General features: G+C 44.4%; 1 protein-coding gene across 1 annotated transcript in view; it reads left to right on the top strand.

The window, feature by feature from the left end:
* LOC106810293 (acetyl-CoA carboxylase-like) overlaps positions 1 to 14,953 on the top strand; it is a 46,754-nt gene continuing 31,801 nt past the window's right edge. Inside the window, exons 1-2 of the mRNA XM_014813600.1 lie at positions 1 to 87; positions 12,756 to 12,896. Of these exons, the coding sequence (XP_014669086.1) occupies positions 12,757 to 12,896 (140 nt within the window). The 5' untranslated portion in view covers positions 1 to 87; position 12,756. The remainder of the gene's footprint in view (positions 88 to 12,755; positions 12,897 to 14,953) is intronic.

The following is a 14,953-nucleotide window of genomic DNA, read 5'->3' as shown; positions in this document are numbered from 1 at the left end:
TTGGACATATTTATAGCCGTGTTAATTGCATTTCAGCCTGCTTCTTCAAACTGGATTTTTAGACAAGAATACAAGACACTAACACAGGTAGCAGAAGCAAGAATAGATGGCTTAATTGTCTTTGTTAGCTGCACTTTCTCTATCTGCGTGTTGCATTTTCTTCAACCAAGAATCGGTGAAGGAAAGCTTTAAACAGTCAAGGCTCGAAATGAACTTGCTTTGTAATGTAAAGTCTCAAATAGCAAGTTACACTTTGCGGCGTATATAGATGTAGAATGTAGCAATTTGAAAATAGTCTGACTGCATAATAGCCCAAGCAATGTATATAATATATAGTGTACTGCAGCTAAAAAATTATAGCTACAATAATGGCTGCTAAACTGACCCTCAGATTATATAGGTCATAAGGTGATTTTTAGAGACATTTTCTGAGAAAAATAGGTCCCTATATAACTATAATCTGCAAAATAAGGTGCATTAGAAGTTGGCAAGTACTGTGAAAAGTAAACAGTTAGCAATCGAATCGGCACAACTGAGTAGTATACACATATATATAGATAGTGGTTGTGAAAGCATTTTTTCGAGCCTTGATTCATCTTAAAGCAACATTCTTATTTGCAGTCATTTACAGGCATTCATGTATCGTCAGTGAATCCATCTACCAATAAGTTACCTTAAGTATATACCACTGCAGAATATGTACAGAAACTAGTATCTCGTTCCACCACGATGCATGCGTAATCTTTTAAGTTGCATATATATCAGGAGTTAATAAATGAGACAAATTTGTAATGAGAAAAATTTGTTTCATTAACTCCTGATATATATTCCCTAACCCTAACCATATCAGATAGTTACCAGGGTACGTTCCGGTATACCGGACCGTACCCAGGGTACGTTCCGGCAGTACCCTGGGGGACATAGACCCTATGAACGTCAGTTGGGTGTTTGTATTGGCCAATGCTATTCACAGAACTGTTGCGTACGTATGACTGATGTATTCACTTTGGTCAAACTACTGTAATAGTTGGCTTGGGGAGATAGATCTAACTGTTTTCCACAATGGGAATTTTATTGTTATGAATGAGAGAACTGAAAGTTTTCCACGTTTTTTCCCATGAATTATAGAGAAAACATGTGATAGCAACTATATATGAGCTAGCATTGATATACTTGTACATGAAATATATGTGATGGTTTTTCAAATAGACCTAATAGACACACAGGTAACCATGATCCTTACTTTGTCTGTATTCCTACAGGTACTGTTAAAAATAGTGAATCGTGCGTCTTTTTGTTTACTGATCTCGTGTTTTGACACGTGCGTGTATATATATGATTTATAATACGTGCCAGCGTGATACGTGTTCATGATAATGGCTGTGTTTTATCAAGACAAGCTCTTATACAGATATGATAATTATGAATGGGGTAGGTTATCTCAGTGTGCGGCGTGCACTCCCACACGCTCATCACGATTCATTTGCGGATCTATCTAGAATAGATGTAAAGAAGTCGCGATCGTTCCATATTATCAGGAGTGAATAATAATAGCTCTATTAGTGCACATAACGTCAGATGATATAACGTGTCAGTGTGCAGCAGCTAGCATGCGGCAGCCAGCGTGTGTTGCAGATGAGCATTTGCACGGCATTTACAGGAAATTGTCGGCAATAATAGGTGAAAGAGAGTAGAGAAACATTAAGACTTTGGTAGTAAATAGATTTCGTATTTTTAGCTCATCTGACGTAGTCAGATGCAGCTTGTAGAATCGCATGATCGTCCGGCCGTCCGTCCGTGCGTCAACAGTTGCGCACAAATCTTAACCGCTCGACGTACGGTCACGATATTCGGGACGTCAGGGGGTAATCTGAAAACGAGTTGGGATGTCGAAGCTGGGGGTCAAAGGTCAAAGGTCAAGAGGTGTAAAAGAAGGGGGAACATTCCTTCCTTAACTTAAGGTATAGGGAGGAAATGCAGAATGGCGGCACGAATCTAAACGGCTCGACCTAGGCTCGTGATAGTCGGTGTATAGCATCATGGTAGGAAAAGCCATCACTGTGCCGAAATTGGAGGTCACAGGTTACACACACACACACACACACACACACACACACACACACACACACACACACATATACACACGCACACACACACTTAGTAGGTGTCTAGTAGGATGCACGCACATTTAGCGTGCACGTCACGGTTGAACATTAGGTGACGTTTTTTTTCTCTCCTCTAAGAGCGCCACCAGCATTTTAGTTCATTCAAATGTATGGCCAGTTTCACGCGAAGCTCTTAGTTCGTCCGGCCACAAAATAAACAGATATAGTACTGAAAGGTCATCTTTTATCATCGATAGCAAACTTTTTCATTATTAACTTGTTACTCTATCAAATATGGATTGGGTATTTCGGCAGTGTAACTACATGTAACGTGCCCATTAAACAAGGTTACAGAGGCCACTATAACGTAGTGTGACCTCATTCTATCCTTTGGCCTGCCTCTGAAATGTAGGACTTTTTAAACAAAAATGTCCGTGTTTCATTGCGATAAATTCACTAAATTATTTCTTTTCATATGCATTTTATTTCGTGCAGTGGCTGAAAGCTTGGTCAGTATGCAGAGAATAAATTAATAACCAATAAGTTAATTGCTGAAGAAAATGCAAGAAGATTTGCACTACAATCTATTAATAAATTCATGAAATGCACTTAAGCAAATGTATTTTACTTTAAAAACAGTGTTAGCGATGATCGATAATCAATTATCATAAACTTACATAAATCTTAATACTTATAACGGAGGTGGCACATATTTGTAGAATGAAGCCATACATGGTCAGATAATTGACAATGACGTATGTGGTTGCGTTTATGTCTGGCTATTATTGTATGCTCTTATCCCATCTTTCTTGTTTATTTCCCCTCTCTCTCTCTGCCTCTTCCCTCTGTCAATCTCTCACGCTCTCTATCTCTCTCTCTCTCCCTCCCTCTCTCCCCTCTCCCTCTCTCACTCTCTCCCTCTCTTGCTCTCTCTCCATCTCCCTTTCTCTCCATCGCCTTCTTTCCCTCTCTCCTCTCTCTCCATCATCCTCTCTCGATCTATCCCTCTCACTCCTTCTCTCTCTCTTTACTTCTCTCCCTCTTTCTCCTTCTCCCCCCTCTCTCCCTCTCTCCATACCTCGATCACTCACGCTCTCCATCTCTCTCTCGCTCTCTCACCCTTTCCCTCTCACTCTCGCGCTCTCTCTCTCCCCTCTCTATTTACCTCTCTCCAACTTTCTCCCTCTCCCCCTCCCTCTCCCTATCTCCCTATCTCTTTCCCTCGCCCTCTCTCCTCTCTCTCTTTTTATCTTTCTCAATCTCCCCCTCTCTCTCTCTTTCTATCGCTCCCTCTCTCTATTCGCATTTATCCGTTTTTTTCCCTCCCTCTCTATCTCTCTCTCTCTCTCTCTGTCTCTCTCTCTCTCTTTCTCTCTCTCTCTCTCTCTCTGCTCTGACTCTCTCTGACTCTTCTCTCTCTCTCTCTCTCTCTCTCTCTCTCTCTCTCTCTTTCTCCATATGTACACGTACGTGTGTGTGTCTGCGTGTGCGTATGTGGGTGTATGTGGCACGAACGTATGCGCGAGCGTGCGTGTATACGTGCGTGCGTGCGTGCGTGTGCGTGTTTGCGCGCGCGCGTGTGTGTGTGTGTGTTTACGCACGTACGTGTGTGCGTATACGTGTGCGTGCACTGGTGAGTGTTTACCTGCGCGCGTGCGTATAGGTGAGAGGTGCCATTAAGCACACTCTCGTTGTTGACACCGTAAACACAGTTTCGTCTCGTTGTCAAGGTTATATACATATAATTATGTATATATATGTATAATCGTCTATCATTTGATTGAATTATAAAGACAATTCAAATGCGATTCTGTCATGTATGACAGGTATCTCAAATTTTTATTTTTTTTACGGATGAAATTCGTGGTCGTAACGACTTTAATAAGATTTTATTCAAAAAAATGAAAGATTTATTGCATGCAATAACATTAAAATACATTGTCATTCATGCATGCGAATATATCATTCTCGTGCGAACTGGTTAATAAAATGTCCATGAAACATTAATGAAAATATCACATAACTTATAGTGATCGCTTGCGACAGCGGACCCAGCGACAGTGATCGTATAGAACTGCATGAGAAACTATGCGAAACAAATTGCATAACTGCAAAATCGAATGATTAGATCTACATGTGGGGGGGGGCAGTGTAGCTGCAGTTAGTGCGGTCAACTCTCTCCCAATACCAAGCGTTTAGTTTAGTTTTCTGTGAAGTTCTGCTTACAGGGGGAGGATCCTATTCCAGGCATATCTTAGATGTCTCATATTATATGGTGTTGGATACTTAAGCTTAGTCATGTCAGTGTGGGGGGTGTAGCTGCAGTTACTACGGTCAACTCTCTCCCAATACCGACCATTCAGTTCAGTTTTCTGTGAAGTTTGGTTTATAGTAGGACTCTTCCTTATTCCATGCATATTTTAAATGTATCAGATGGGGATGGTGTTGGGACCTAAAAAATCGTCTGGTTTAACTAACACGAGCTTCGGTTTTGAGGGCGCTTGGAATTTTGAGAGTCGACTGCATGTCTATTGGAAACTAGCCAGCAGTCGGAAACTGGACTTCGTTCATCTATTATATATAAGAGGAGAGAGTTGCTACAGATCACTTGTAGCCATTAGATATTTGATGATATAATTTACCGATGACGTAGTTAGAGCGGTCCGACTTCGTGCACGCAAGTCATCTTCGTACATTAACGCTGAGATGGGAGATGAGGTCTATAGATCTATAGCGGCAGCGGTTATGTGACAGGCGTGCTAAAATGTAAAGCAAGAATCAAAGCGAGCGAATTGCAAGAAAATTCGTTTACGCCATGATGCGCTGCTGTTATATATATGTATTATGACTGCTGTGGATGTGAAACTATAGCTCTTTGACAAGACTCTGCTTCTTGGCTTATGCTGCTGATCAAGTCACTATCGCCAAATATATCGGGTGATACTTCATTAGGAGTGTTCCCAACTTTAATATCATTAATGGTTAGGGTTAGGTTATAGGTTAGGTTAGGGTTAGGGTTAGAATTATCAATCATTAATCATTAATCATTAATCAGGGGTTGGGAACACTCCTAATGGAGCGTTAGCCAATATATCTGATTCATATATAGGTCGCTTCATTTATTGCTTTGCAATTCTTCACTGCTCGGTGGTGAGAAATTTTGCATGTGCATTTCTACCTCGCAGTTGCTCTTAGGTAAAACCAGCAATGTTGACAGTTGCTACAGTGTATGTTGTACAGGTCACTAAATGTGTTTTATATGCTGTATAACGTGCAGTGTTGTTCCATTTACACATGACAATGGATCTGTCACCAACTGGAAACCTGCTTGTTGGTGTTTATCAATATTAGTGACACCTCAGCTAGCAAAACCCTGTTCCTGGTTCATGTTGCTCTGTTGCAGTTACCGCTAACCTATAGTTATTACTGCCTAAAGGTCTGTGTCTCCCTGGGTACTGCCGGACACTGCGGCTGCTGTTGTTGTTGCTGCTGCTACTAATGTTGCTACTAACTGCTGTTATTGTTGCTGACATTATTGTTTGTTGATTGTTGATATTATTGATTGTTGTGAATCCCCCACGACAAAGTCGGCGGGGATACTATGGTTTCATGTCTGTACAGCCGCCGCCGCCGCCGCCGCTTGGTCCGCCGCATAGATTTTCTCTTCTGCTCTATAACTCGACCCCTAATTGATCTAGCGTGACCAAACTTGGTCTACTTATACACATCTTGGGGAGAAGGTGGGCAGCGTACCAAAACCAGGTCACTGTGACCTTTATTTGACCTTTACCTTGACCTTGATCATATTTCCCTTCCGCTCTGTAACTCGGCCCCTAATTGACCCTAGCGTGACCAAACTTGGTTTACTTACACATCTTGGGGAGAAGGTGGGCAGCGTTCTAAAACCAGGTCACTGCGTCCTTTATTTGACCTTTACCTTGACCTTGATCATATTTCCCTTCCGCTCTGTAACTCGGCCCCTAATTGACCTAGCATGACCAAACTTGGTCTACTTACACTTCTTGGGGAGAAGGTGGGCAGCGTACCAAAACCAGGTCACTGCAACCTTTATTTGACCTTGACCTTGACCTTGACCTTTATCATATTTTCCTTCCACTCTATAACTCGGCCCCTAATTGACCTAGCGCGACTAAACTTTGTATACTTACACATCTTGGGGTGAACACGGGGGATACATGTAGTTGGCGACAACTGCCCTTTCTTAGTTGTTATTGACAACAGCAGCCGCAGCGTCCAGCAGTACCCAGGGAGACGTAGACCTTATCAGCGTTATTACGTTCTACTCTTTTTAAAAAGTGTTGCTTGTTGGATGATTCTTACCTAGTCTGAAAGCTCCGGTGTTCTTTTAACCAGATGTATTAATTAAATGCATATCCAATCATATAACTAGAAAGGAGCAGTTGTCGCCAACTACATGTATCCCCCGTGATCTAGTATGAATAGAATATCTCTGTAAGGACGTAGAAGGCAGGTAAAGTTAAATAAGTCACAAAGACAAAGGTTTGTTAGACAACTGGTGTGCCTCAGATGTGCAAGTATATGGAATCTGGTTACCCTAGAAGGCCGAAGAGGAAATGTAAGTCGGTGTAGGTCAAACTAAGGTCAAGGACAGTGGTGGTTTCTGGTATGCGACAGACGGCTTCTCCCAAGATGTTGTAAAGCATACCAAGTTTGGTCGCAGCTAGGTCCAATTAATGGGCTGAGTTAGAGAGCGAAGAGAAATATCGATCAAGGTCAAGGTAAAGGTGAAATAAAATTCAAAGTGAACGCTGGTGTGGCAGTTTTTTACTACCGATCTCGGATCATGTGTCAAATTTTGGCATGAAGGTGGCGTTATGGTAAAGCGAGAGACGCCAATGTTTTTGGTGTGGGCAAGCAATCGTTGCATGGTAACAAACATTTTTGTGGAAATATTGTTAGAACCTGTAACTTGTGCTGTTTTTAACCCGATTTGTGCTGGGAATTTGGCACACAGAGGCGATATAACAGTCCATATATATATATGTATATATATATATATTTGATGACAATCATAAAACTAAATATAAAATTTAAATACAAATTTTAATACAATATTGTTTTATTTTTTAATATTTTTTTACAAATATTATTTTTTATATTTTTTATTTTAAATTTAAATTTAAATACAAAAATATTAATTTCATGACAATCGGTAAAAAGTGCAGAAGTTACGGTTCTAGAATATTTCGACAAAAATGTTGTTACGCATGGCAACGATGGCTCCGCCACCACCAAAACGATAGGTGTTTCGCTTTACGATAAACGGCACTCATTCGAAATTTGAAGATGATCCGAGAAGAACTGCAAGCGGTAGATGGCGTCACAAGGATCTCTGTACGGGCGGCGGCGGCGGGTGGCGTGGTGCGATTTCCATACGTAATCCCCACGAACTTCGTCTCGGGGGATACAATTATGTATCTCATTCATTATATCATATATATATATACAGTGTATATATATAAATATATATATAGGTACTATGTGTATATGTGTGTATATTATATAAATATAATATATAAACAAAAGATATAATGTGTGAAAAACACAATGAATTAAATGCAAAACGGAGTATCGGCGTGCTGGATTCTAGTGGGTAGAAGAGGTGGAACGAGTGGTCAGCCTGGCGAGTTAGTGGGCAGGAGCGGGGAGGAGGGAGAAGCGAGAAAGGAACAGTTGAAAGGGAGCGGAGACAAGTAAAGCGGCCATCAGAAGATGATAGGGGAGGGGGCGGGGAGGGCAGATGAAAGAGAAGGTAGGCAAGGAACGAGCCGGGGTGGGCGGAGGGAGAGAAGAACGTGATTCGTCTTGTTGATATAAAGAGACGGTTGCAACAAAATTCACGCCTTCTGTTGCCCGCAGTTCTTTCCGATTCGGGCGCAGCAAGTGCCGTTGTGCGCGCATCGACTCGCGTTTGTGTGTCCGTTTTTCGTGTGGAATGCTACGTCCTTACGCGGAACACACTTACAACCTCTGCATGCCTCCGCTCATTTACAGCATGCCCAGTCCGAACCTCGAACAGCTGATAGCAGCACAGGCGCCATCCCTATAATCGGCGAGCCAAATCGGTCCGGGAGGGCGACGCAAACATGTGATGTCTCGTTGCTGGAAAAAAAAAAAAAAAAAAACAAAGCGTCTGAGGACCGTCCCAGCTCGGCTTGAAACGGCCAATCAGGTGGGCAGTGTGGCCGGCAGCAACCACTAGGTCACGACTCGCGGGACGGTGCCAATGTTACTACTACACGCTAGTTCTTGAGAAATTTGTGGCACGCTAAATACACGATTGCAAGATTTTCGCCGCTTGTGCCAAGTTTTGCGCTGTGTGTGCAACTATCATGTGAGTCCAAGGGATAGAAATTAACTTTTAACACGGGAGTCCAAGCGGACTCCCTACCCTCAAAAGAGGGAGTCCGGCAAGCAAAAATGAAGGGAGTCCGCAAGTCTGAAGTTCAATATTAAAGGATATTTTACAATAACGCATACATTGTGCTTATTTTTAAGATTCATGCGGTTGCACGTCTGCCAAATTTTCTTGGTCATTAGCTGAGAAAATATGGTAAATTCCGCGAGGGCCCGTTGCCTTGAAAGAACTAGTTAGTATGGGCAGAATTTTCAGGGAGTTACACGTGACTCCTGCATATGTCAAAAAGTCAGGGAGGTCCGGCCAGTAAAATCGGGGGAGTATTTGACTCCAGACTCCCCGTGAATTCGCACCATGTGAGTCCTGCATGCAGCATGAGGCGTGTTGTGTGTATGTGTCAGCTGTGTGTCTGGGTTGTGTGCGCTGCGTGCGTGTGGTGTGCTGCGTGTCACTGGTGTGTGTGTGTGTTGTGTGTGTCATTTCCAGCTTTAGGTGCACCGTTAACAGCATATATATGAGTGAAAGTTTGAAAGGTGCAGCTTATATAGCAGATATACTTGCACTTCTTGCCAGGTTCCTCGCATTCTTGAACTCGATATAATATACTATCGTGTAGTTACAAAGTTAAAATATATCCTGCATGTGCTGAAAAACTGAACCCAGCTCTCACATTATGCCATATAACTTTATTCTGCTGACCTTTAACCTGAGAACATCACGTTGCTTTTTCCGTGGTAACCTTCGAGCGTATGAGCCTGCACTGTCAAACCCGCGATATCATGTGTATTGACAAGGTGAGAGGTGCGAAAATGTCAGACAGCTAATTTAAGGTAAAGGTGTGTTATGCCTAGCCCGACATGAATTCGGTTATTCGGAAGCCGGAGGCAATTAATGTTCCCTGAAATTCCGAACCTTACGAAATGAACCAAGTTGGCAGTGGATAGGCCTGTGAGCAGCGGAAAGCAGTAGCTGATCAGTTTAAACTCTAACCACCCCTCCGTGCCTCTGCTTCTTGACCTTGTTACTTCAGAACACGAACTGCCGCCAATATATCTGTTGCATTTTTCTCATTGCGCAAGCGCCGACCCCCTCCCCCGGCATTTTTCGTCTCCGTCATCCACAGCGGGCAGCCCCACGAGAGGGCGCCGTCTCAGCCATCTTCTCGCTGGCCTCTCACAGAGGGTTTCTCGGCTAGAAGGTTATCTTCCTGGCAGCTGCCGACCCAGCTGGTCTACTGCTCATCGCTGGGCTGTTCAGTTGTTGGTTTGGCACAGACCACCCAATTAAAGGGCGAATCCAGGATTTTTGAAACGGGGGGTTTACCTGGAGAATAAAGGGCACTTTTTCTGCTGGAATTTCTTCTGGTGTTTAAAAAGCTGCCGAAGGCAGCTGTCATGCCACTTAGGGGGGGCGGTTGGAGGTCCTCCCTCGCAAGAAAGAAAAAAATTGTGCATTTGAGAGCATCTGAGGCAGACTGACTCTTGGGGCTTTGGAATTAAAGGCGGGGGTTCTGGACCACCTGGACACTCCCCTAGATCCGCCCCGCGCCTGCACTCGTCTGCAACGCGATGCGCCGCCGTTTGTGTGTGTGGTGTGTGTGTCGTGGTGTGTGTGCGTGTGTGTGTGCGTGTGCGTGTGCGTGTGCGTGTGCGTGTGCGTGTGCGTGTGCGTGCGCGTGCGCGTGTGTGTTCTGCAGCGTCCACTGGCTGCCTAGCGATAGGCCACAGTAGCGCTCATAGAGAGTCTATAGATGTTCCCCCGGTTACTGCCGGAACGTACCCTGGGTGCGGTCCGGTATACCGGAACGTACCCTGGTAACTATCTGATATGGTTAGGGTTAGGGTTAGGGTTAGGGAGTAGGCGTAGGCGACTTCCTAGACTCGTTAGTGGAGTAGGCGAGGTACGGTCCGGCATATTAGGTAGTTACCAGGGGTACGTTCCGGTATACCTGACCGTACCCAGGGTACGTTCCGGTAGTACCCTGGGGGACATAGACCCTCTTAACCACAGTAGCAGGCGTGAGCTCTCTCTCTCGCTCGCCGCGCACGCGCTCTTCATTTACCGTCCCGCGTTCACTCGTGTGGGATGGCGACTCGAGTTTGTGTGTCGGCGATCGGCCGTGCTGCGTAGTGACCGCATAGTGACCATTCAGTGATCGAGGTGATTCTGTGAGATCGGGCACTATCTGTTATCGGGAGGTATGATGAAGCGTGTCGTGAGGCGTGTGTGTGCGTGCGTGCGTGCGTGCGTACGCGTACGTGCATCAGAGATGCCAACCACTACGATTTATCCGTATTTTATACGAATTTCTATTCCTTTTGCACCACTACGACCAGTTTGTATCAAACTACGAATTTCACTGTGATCGAAATTTTTGTTTGTTGTCAATTATTGTCATTTGTTGTCAATTATTGTCATTTGTTGTCAATTTATTGTCATTTTTGACCCTCAGAATGCAGGAAATTGCATCTCAGAATCAAAAATTTTTCCGGGGGGCATGCCGGACCCCCCTAGCAAACTCGGGTCACTACGTGATGAGAGAGAAAGATGATCAAATAGACAGATCAACACTGTCTATCTTTTAACAGCGCGTATACATTTGATCTATCTTCGACCTTGACTGTGACTCAAGGACGTTGAATTCCTGCTTCACCTTGCGCTGCGCTTGCTTGAGCACCGTTCTTGGATCCGAATCAGTATCTAAACAAAACAGTCACTATAGCTACAGCATTGTCATTGAGTCAGTCGAGACTCCATTGCATGTTACAGTGTCTAATTCCTATTCTAATTGCTATTTCTAATTTCTAATTCTCTTGTGATCTTTGCTAATTGAGGGAACCTGGAGAGCCATCATACACTCGCTTACCCTTGCCACGCGTCGATTATCGCTCCAAGCACCTATCTCCTGCTTCTGACTCATTCCATCGCGCCTTGCCATCCAGTGCAGTCAATCAAAGCTATGACGAACTATACGCTAAGGGTTGCAGGGTATTGAGATTGCGGATCCGACAAGGCGAATCGTCGTGCCTAGCTATCATGACACTACACACGATCATGTACCTACGTTCGCCAAATACACACGCGCCGACCATTTTGTGAAGAGTGGGTCCGTATAGAGAGTAGGGATCGCCGAATAAATAAAGATACATACACAAGGCGTCAATTTTACGGAATGACTTTCCCCCGGGCGTAGATGGAGGGTCACGTGATGTGGCTGCACTTGTGTTAGGATTAGGGTTAGGGCAAAGAGCTTATAATGATTACTATAAGCTCTTTGGTTAAGGTTAGGGTCGAACTGCATGCAGCGCCCCCTTCCCACACTCAGGATATTGCCTGAATAGAATTGAGCCAGAGCGAGAGCGCCATCTGTCGTGGAGTTTGGGTTAGGGTTAGGGCTAGTGCTGCCACGTAGCGGCACCCTCCATCTACGCCCGGGGGAAAGTGACACCCTCAATTTTATGAGCAGTGGCTCCGTATAGAGAGAGCAGTGTGGGATCGTCGAATACATAAAAACATACACCAGGCGTAAATTTAGTGAGCAGTGGGTCCGTATAGAGAGCAGTGTGTGATCGTTGAATAAATCAAAACAAATACACACGCAGTGAGTTTTAGGGGAGGGGGTGGGAGAGCAGCGAGGAAGTGAGGCGTGCACAGGCGTTATGTCATTCCGTTCACATGAGCAAGCACGACAAAATTTTGCAAATCAAATGATGCATGAATTAGTTCGAATGGATAGTGCAGAGTTGGGTAGTCAGTAGTGTTGGCATCTGTTTACGCGTGGTCTCTAGAGAGTGATGATATATATATAAATATAATATATAAAGAAAAGATATATGTGTGAAAACACCAATGAAATTAAATGCAACGTGCATTCGTCTTGTTTCGATATAAAGAGAGGTATGCATCCCTATTTGCGTGTTCCCTGCGTCCTTCGCACCCTGGTAATTAAATTAAGGGAGTCTGCGCGTTAATGGCCGATGTGTATATGTGTGTATATTATATAAATATAATATATAAACAAAAGATATATGTGTGAAAACACCAATGAAATTAAATGCAACGTGCATTCGTCTTGTTTCGATATAAAGAGAGGTGTGCAACAAAATTCACCTTCTGTTGCCCGCAGTTATTTCGATTCGGGCGCGGCAGTGCGTTTGTGCGCGCATGCATGCGTTTGTGTGTCGGTTTGTGTGGAATGTAGTCTTACGCGGAACACACTTACAACTCTCTGCATGTCGCTCATGTTACAGCATGCCCACTCCGAACCCGAACAGTGATAGCAGCACAGCGCCATCTATATCGAGCGACAATGGTCGGGAGGGCGAGCAAACACCTGTGACTGCTTCGTGTGCTGGACGTCTGAGGACCGTCCAGTCGGCTGAACCCATCAGGTGGGCAGTGTGGCCGGAGCAACCACTAGTCACGACTCGCACGTGCCAATGTTACTACTACACGCTTAGTTCTGTGAGAAATTTGTGCGCGCTAAATACACGATTGCAGATTTTCGCTTGTGCGCAAGTTTTGCGCTGTGTGTGCAGCCTATGCATGTGAGTCCAGGGATAGAAATTAACTTTTAAACACGGGAGTCCAACGGACTCCCTACCCTCAAAAAGAGGGAGTCCGCAGCAAAATGAGGGAGTCCGCAGTCTGAAGTTCAAAATTAAAGATATTTTACAATAACGCATACATGTGCTTATTTTTAAGATTCATGCGGTTGCACGTCTGCCAAATTTTCTTTGGTCATTAGCTGAGAAAATATGGTAATTCCGCGAGGCCGTGCCTTGGAAAGAACTAGTTAGTATGGCAGAATTTTCAGGGAGTTACACGGACTCCTGCATATGTCAAATCAGGGAGTCCGGCAGTAAATCGGGGAGTATTTGACTCCAGACTCCCGTGAATTTCGCACCATGTGAGTCTGCATGCAGCATGTACGCGCGTGTGTGTGTGTATGTGTCACTGTGTGTGTGTGTGTGCGTGCGTGCGTGTGTGTGTGCGTGTCACTGTGTGTGTGTGTGTGTGTGTGTGTATTCCAGGCTTTAGGTGCACCGTTAACCTATATATGAGGAAGTTTTGAAGGTGCAGCTTAATACAATATACTTGCACTTCTTGCAGGTTCTCGTCATTCTTTCGATTATAATTATCTATCGTGTTAGTTACAAGTTAAAATAATCCTGCATGTTGCTGAAAAACTGAACCCAGCTCTCACATTATGCATATAACCCTTTACTCTGCTGACCTTTACCTGAGAAATCACGTTTTTTCCCGTGGTAACCTTGGAGCGTATGAGTGCACCTGTCAAACCCCGATTCATGTGTATTGACAGGTGAGAGTGCGATGCAGACAGTATTTAAGGTAAAGGGTGTGTTATGCCTGCCGACATCGAATTGGTTTTGGAAGTGGAGGCAATTAATGTTCCCTGAAATTCCGAACCTTACGGAAATGACCAAGTTGCAGTGGGAAGGCCTGTGAGCAGGGAAAGCATGTACTATCAGTTTAAACTCTAACCCCCTCGTGCCTCTGCTCTTGACCTTTGTTATTCGAACCGAATGCCGCCAATATATCTGTTTGCATTTTTCTCATTGCAGCGACCCCCTCCCCCCCCCCGCGGCATTTTCGTCTGCCGTCATCCACACGCGTTCAGCATCTTCTCGCTGGCTTCACAGAGGTTTTCTGCAGGTATTTCTGCAGCTGCCGACCCACTGGTCTACTCTCCTCGCTGGGCTGTCAGTGTGGTTGCCACAGACCCGACAATTAAGGGCGAATCCAGGATTTTTGAAAGGGGGGTGTCCTGGAAGAAATAAAGGGCACTTTTTTCTGCTGAATTTTTCTGGTGTTTTAAAAAGCTGCCGAAGGCAGCTTATGCCACTTAGGGGGGGGGGGGTTGGAGGTCCTCCTCCAAGAAAAAAAAAATTGGTGCATTCTGAGAGCATCTGAGCAGACTGACTCTTGGGGCACTTTGAAATTAAAGGGGGGGTTTGGACCACCTGGACACTCCCCTAGATCCGCCCCGGCCTGACACTGTCTGCACGCATGCTGCCGCCGTTGTGTGTGTGTGTGTGTGTGTGTGTGCGTGTGTGTGTGCGTGTGCGTGTGCGTGTGCGTGTGCGTGGAGGTGCGAGCGCCTCATAATGAACAAACAGCGAATAAATGAATGCCGGCATGTATTTGAGAATAATGTGTAATTTGTCATGTGGATCGCAAGTATTCATAAACGCATACATCACACGCACAATTTCTATATCACGTTAAACTTCCTAGAATCAAAATTCTCGATTAAAAAATCATCCATTTGGTAATGCGACATCGAATTTCGAAACTCAATGCGCGAAAGCCACGGTATTTGAAAGGTTGGTCTCAAAATGCAACTAAAGCAATAGATCGACTACATGCGTTTGAGAAGGCAAGAGTAATTATTCTAATTATATAATCTGTTATAAAACATGCGCGT

This window comes from Priapulus caudatus, unplaced genomic scaffold (assembly GCF_000485595.1).
Source record: "Priapulus caudatus unplaced genomic scaffold, Priapulus_caudatus-5.0.1 Scaffold428, whole genome shotgun sequence".
Classification (NCBI taxonomy): Eukaryota; Metazoa; Priapulida; class Priapulimorpha; order Priapulimorphida; family Priapulidae; genus Priapulus; species Priapulus caudatus.
The sequence above is the reverse complement of the archived record's forward strand: the minus strand, read 5'-3'. Positions and strand labels throughout refer to the sequence as shown.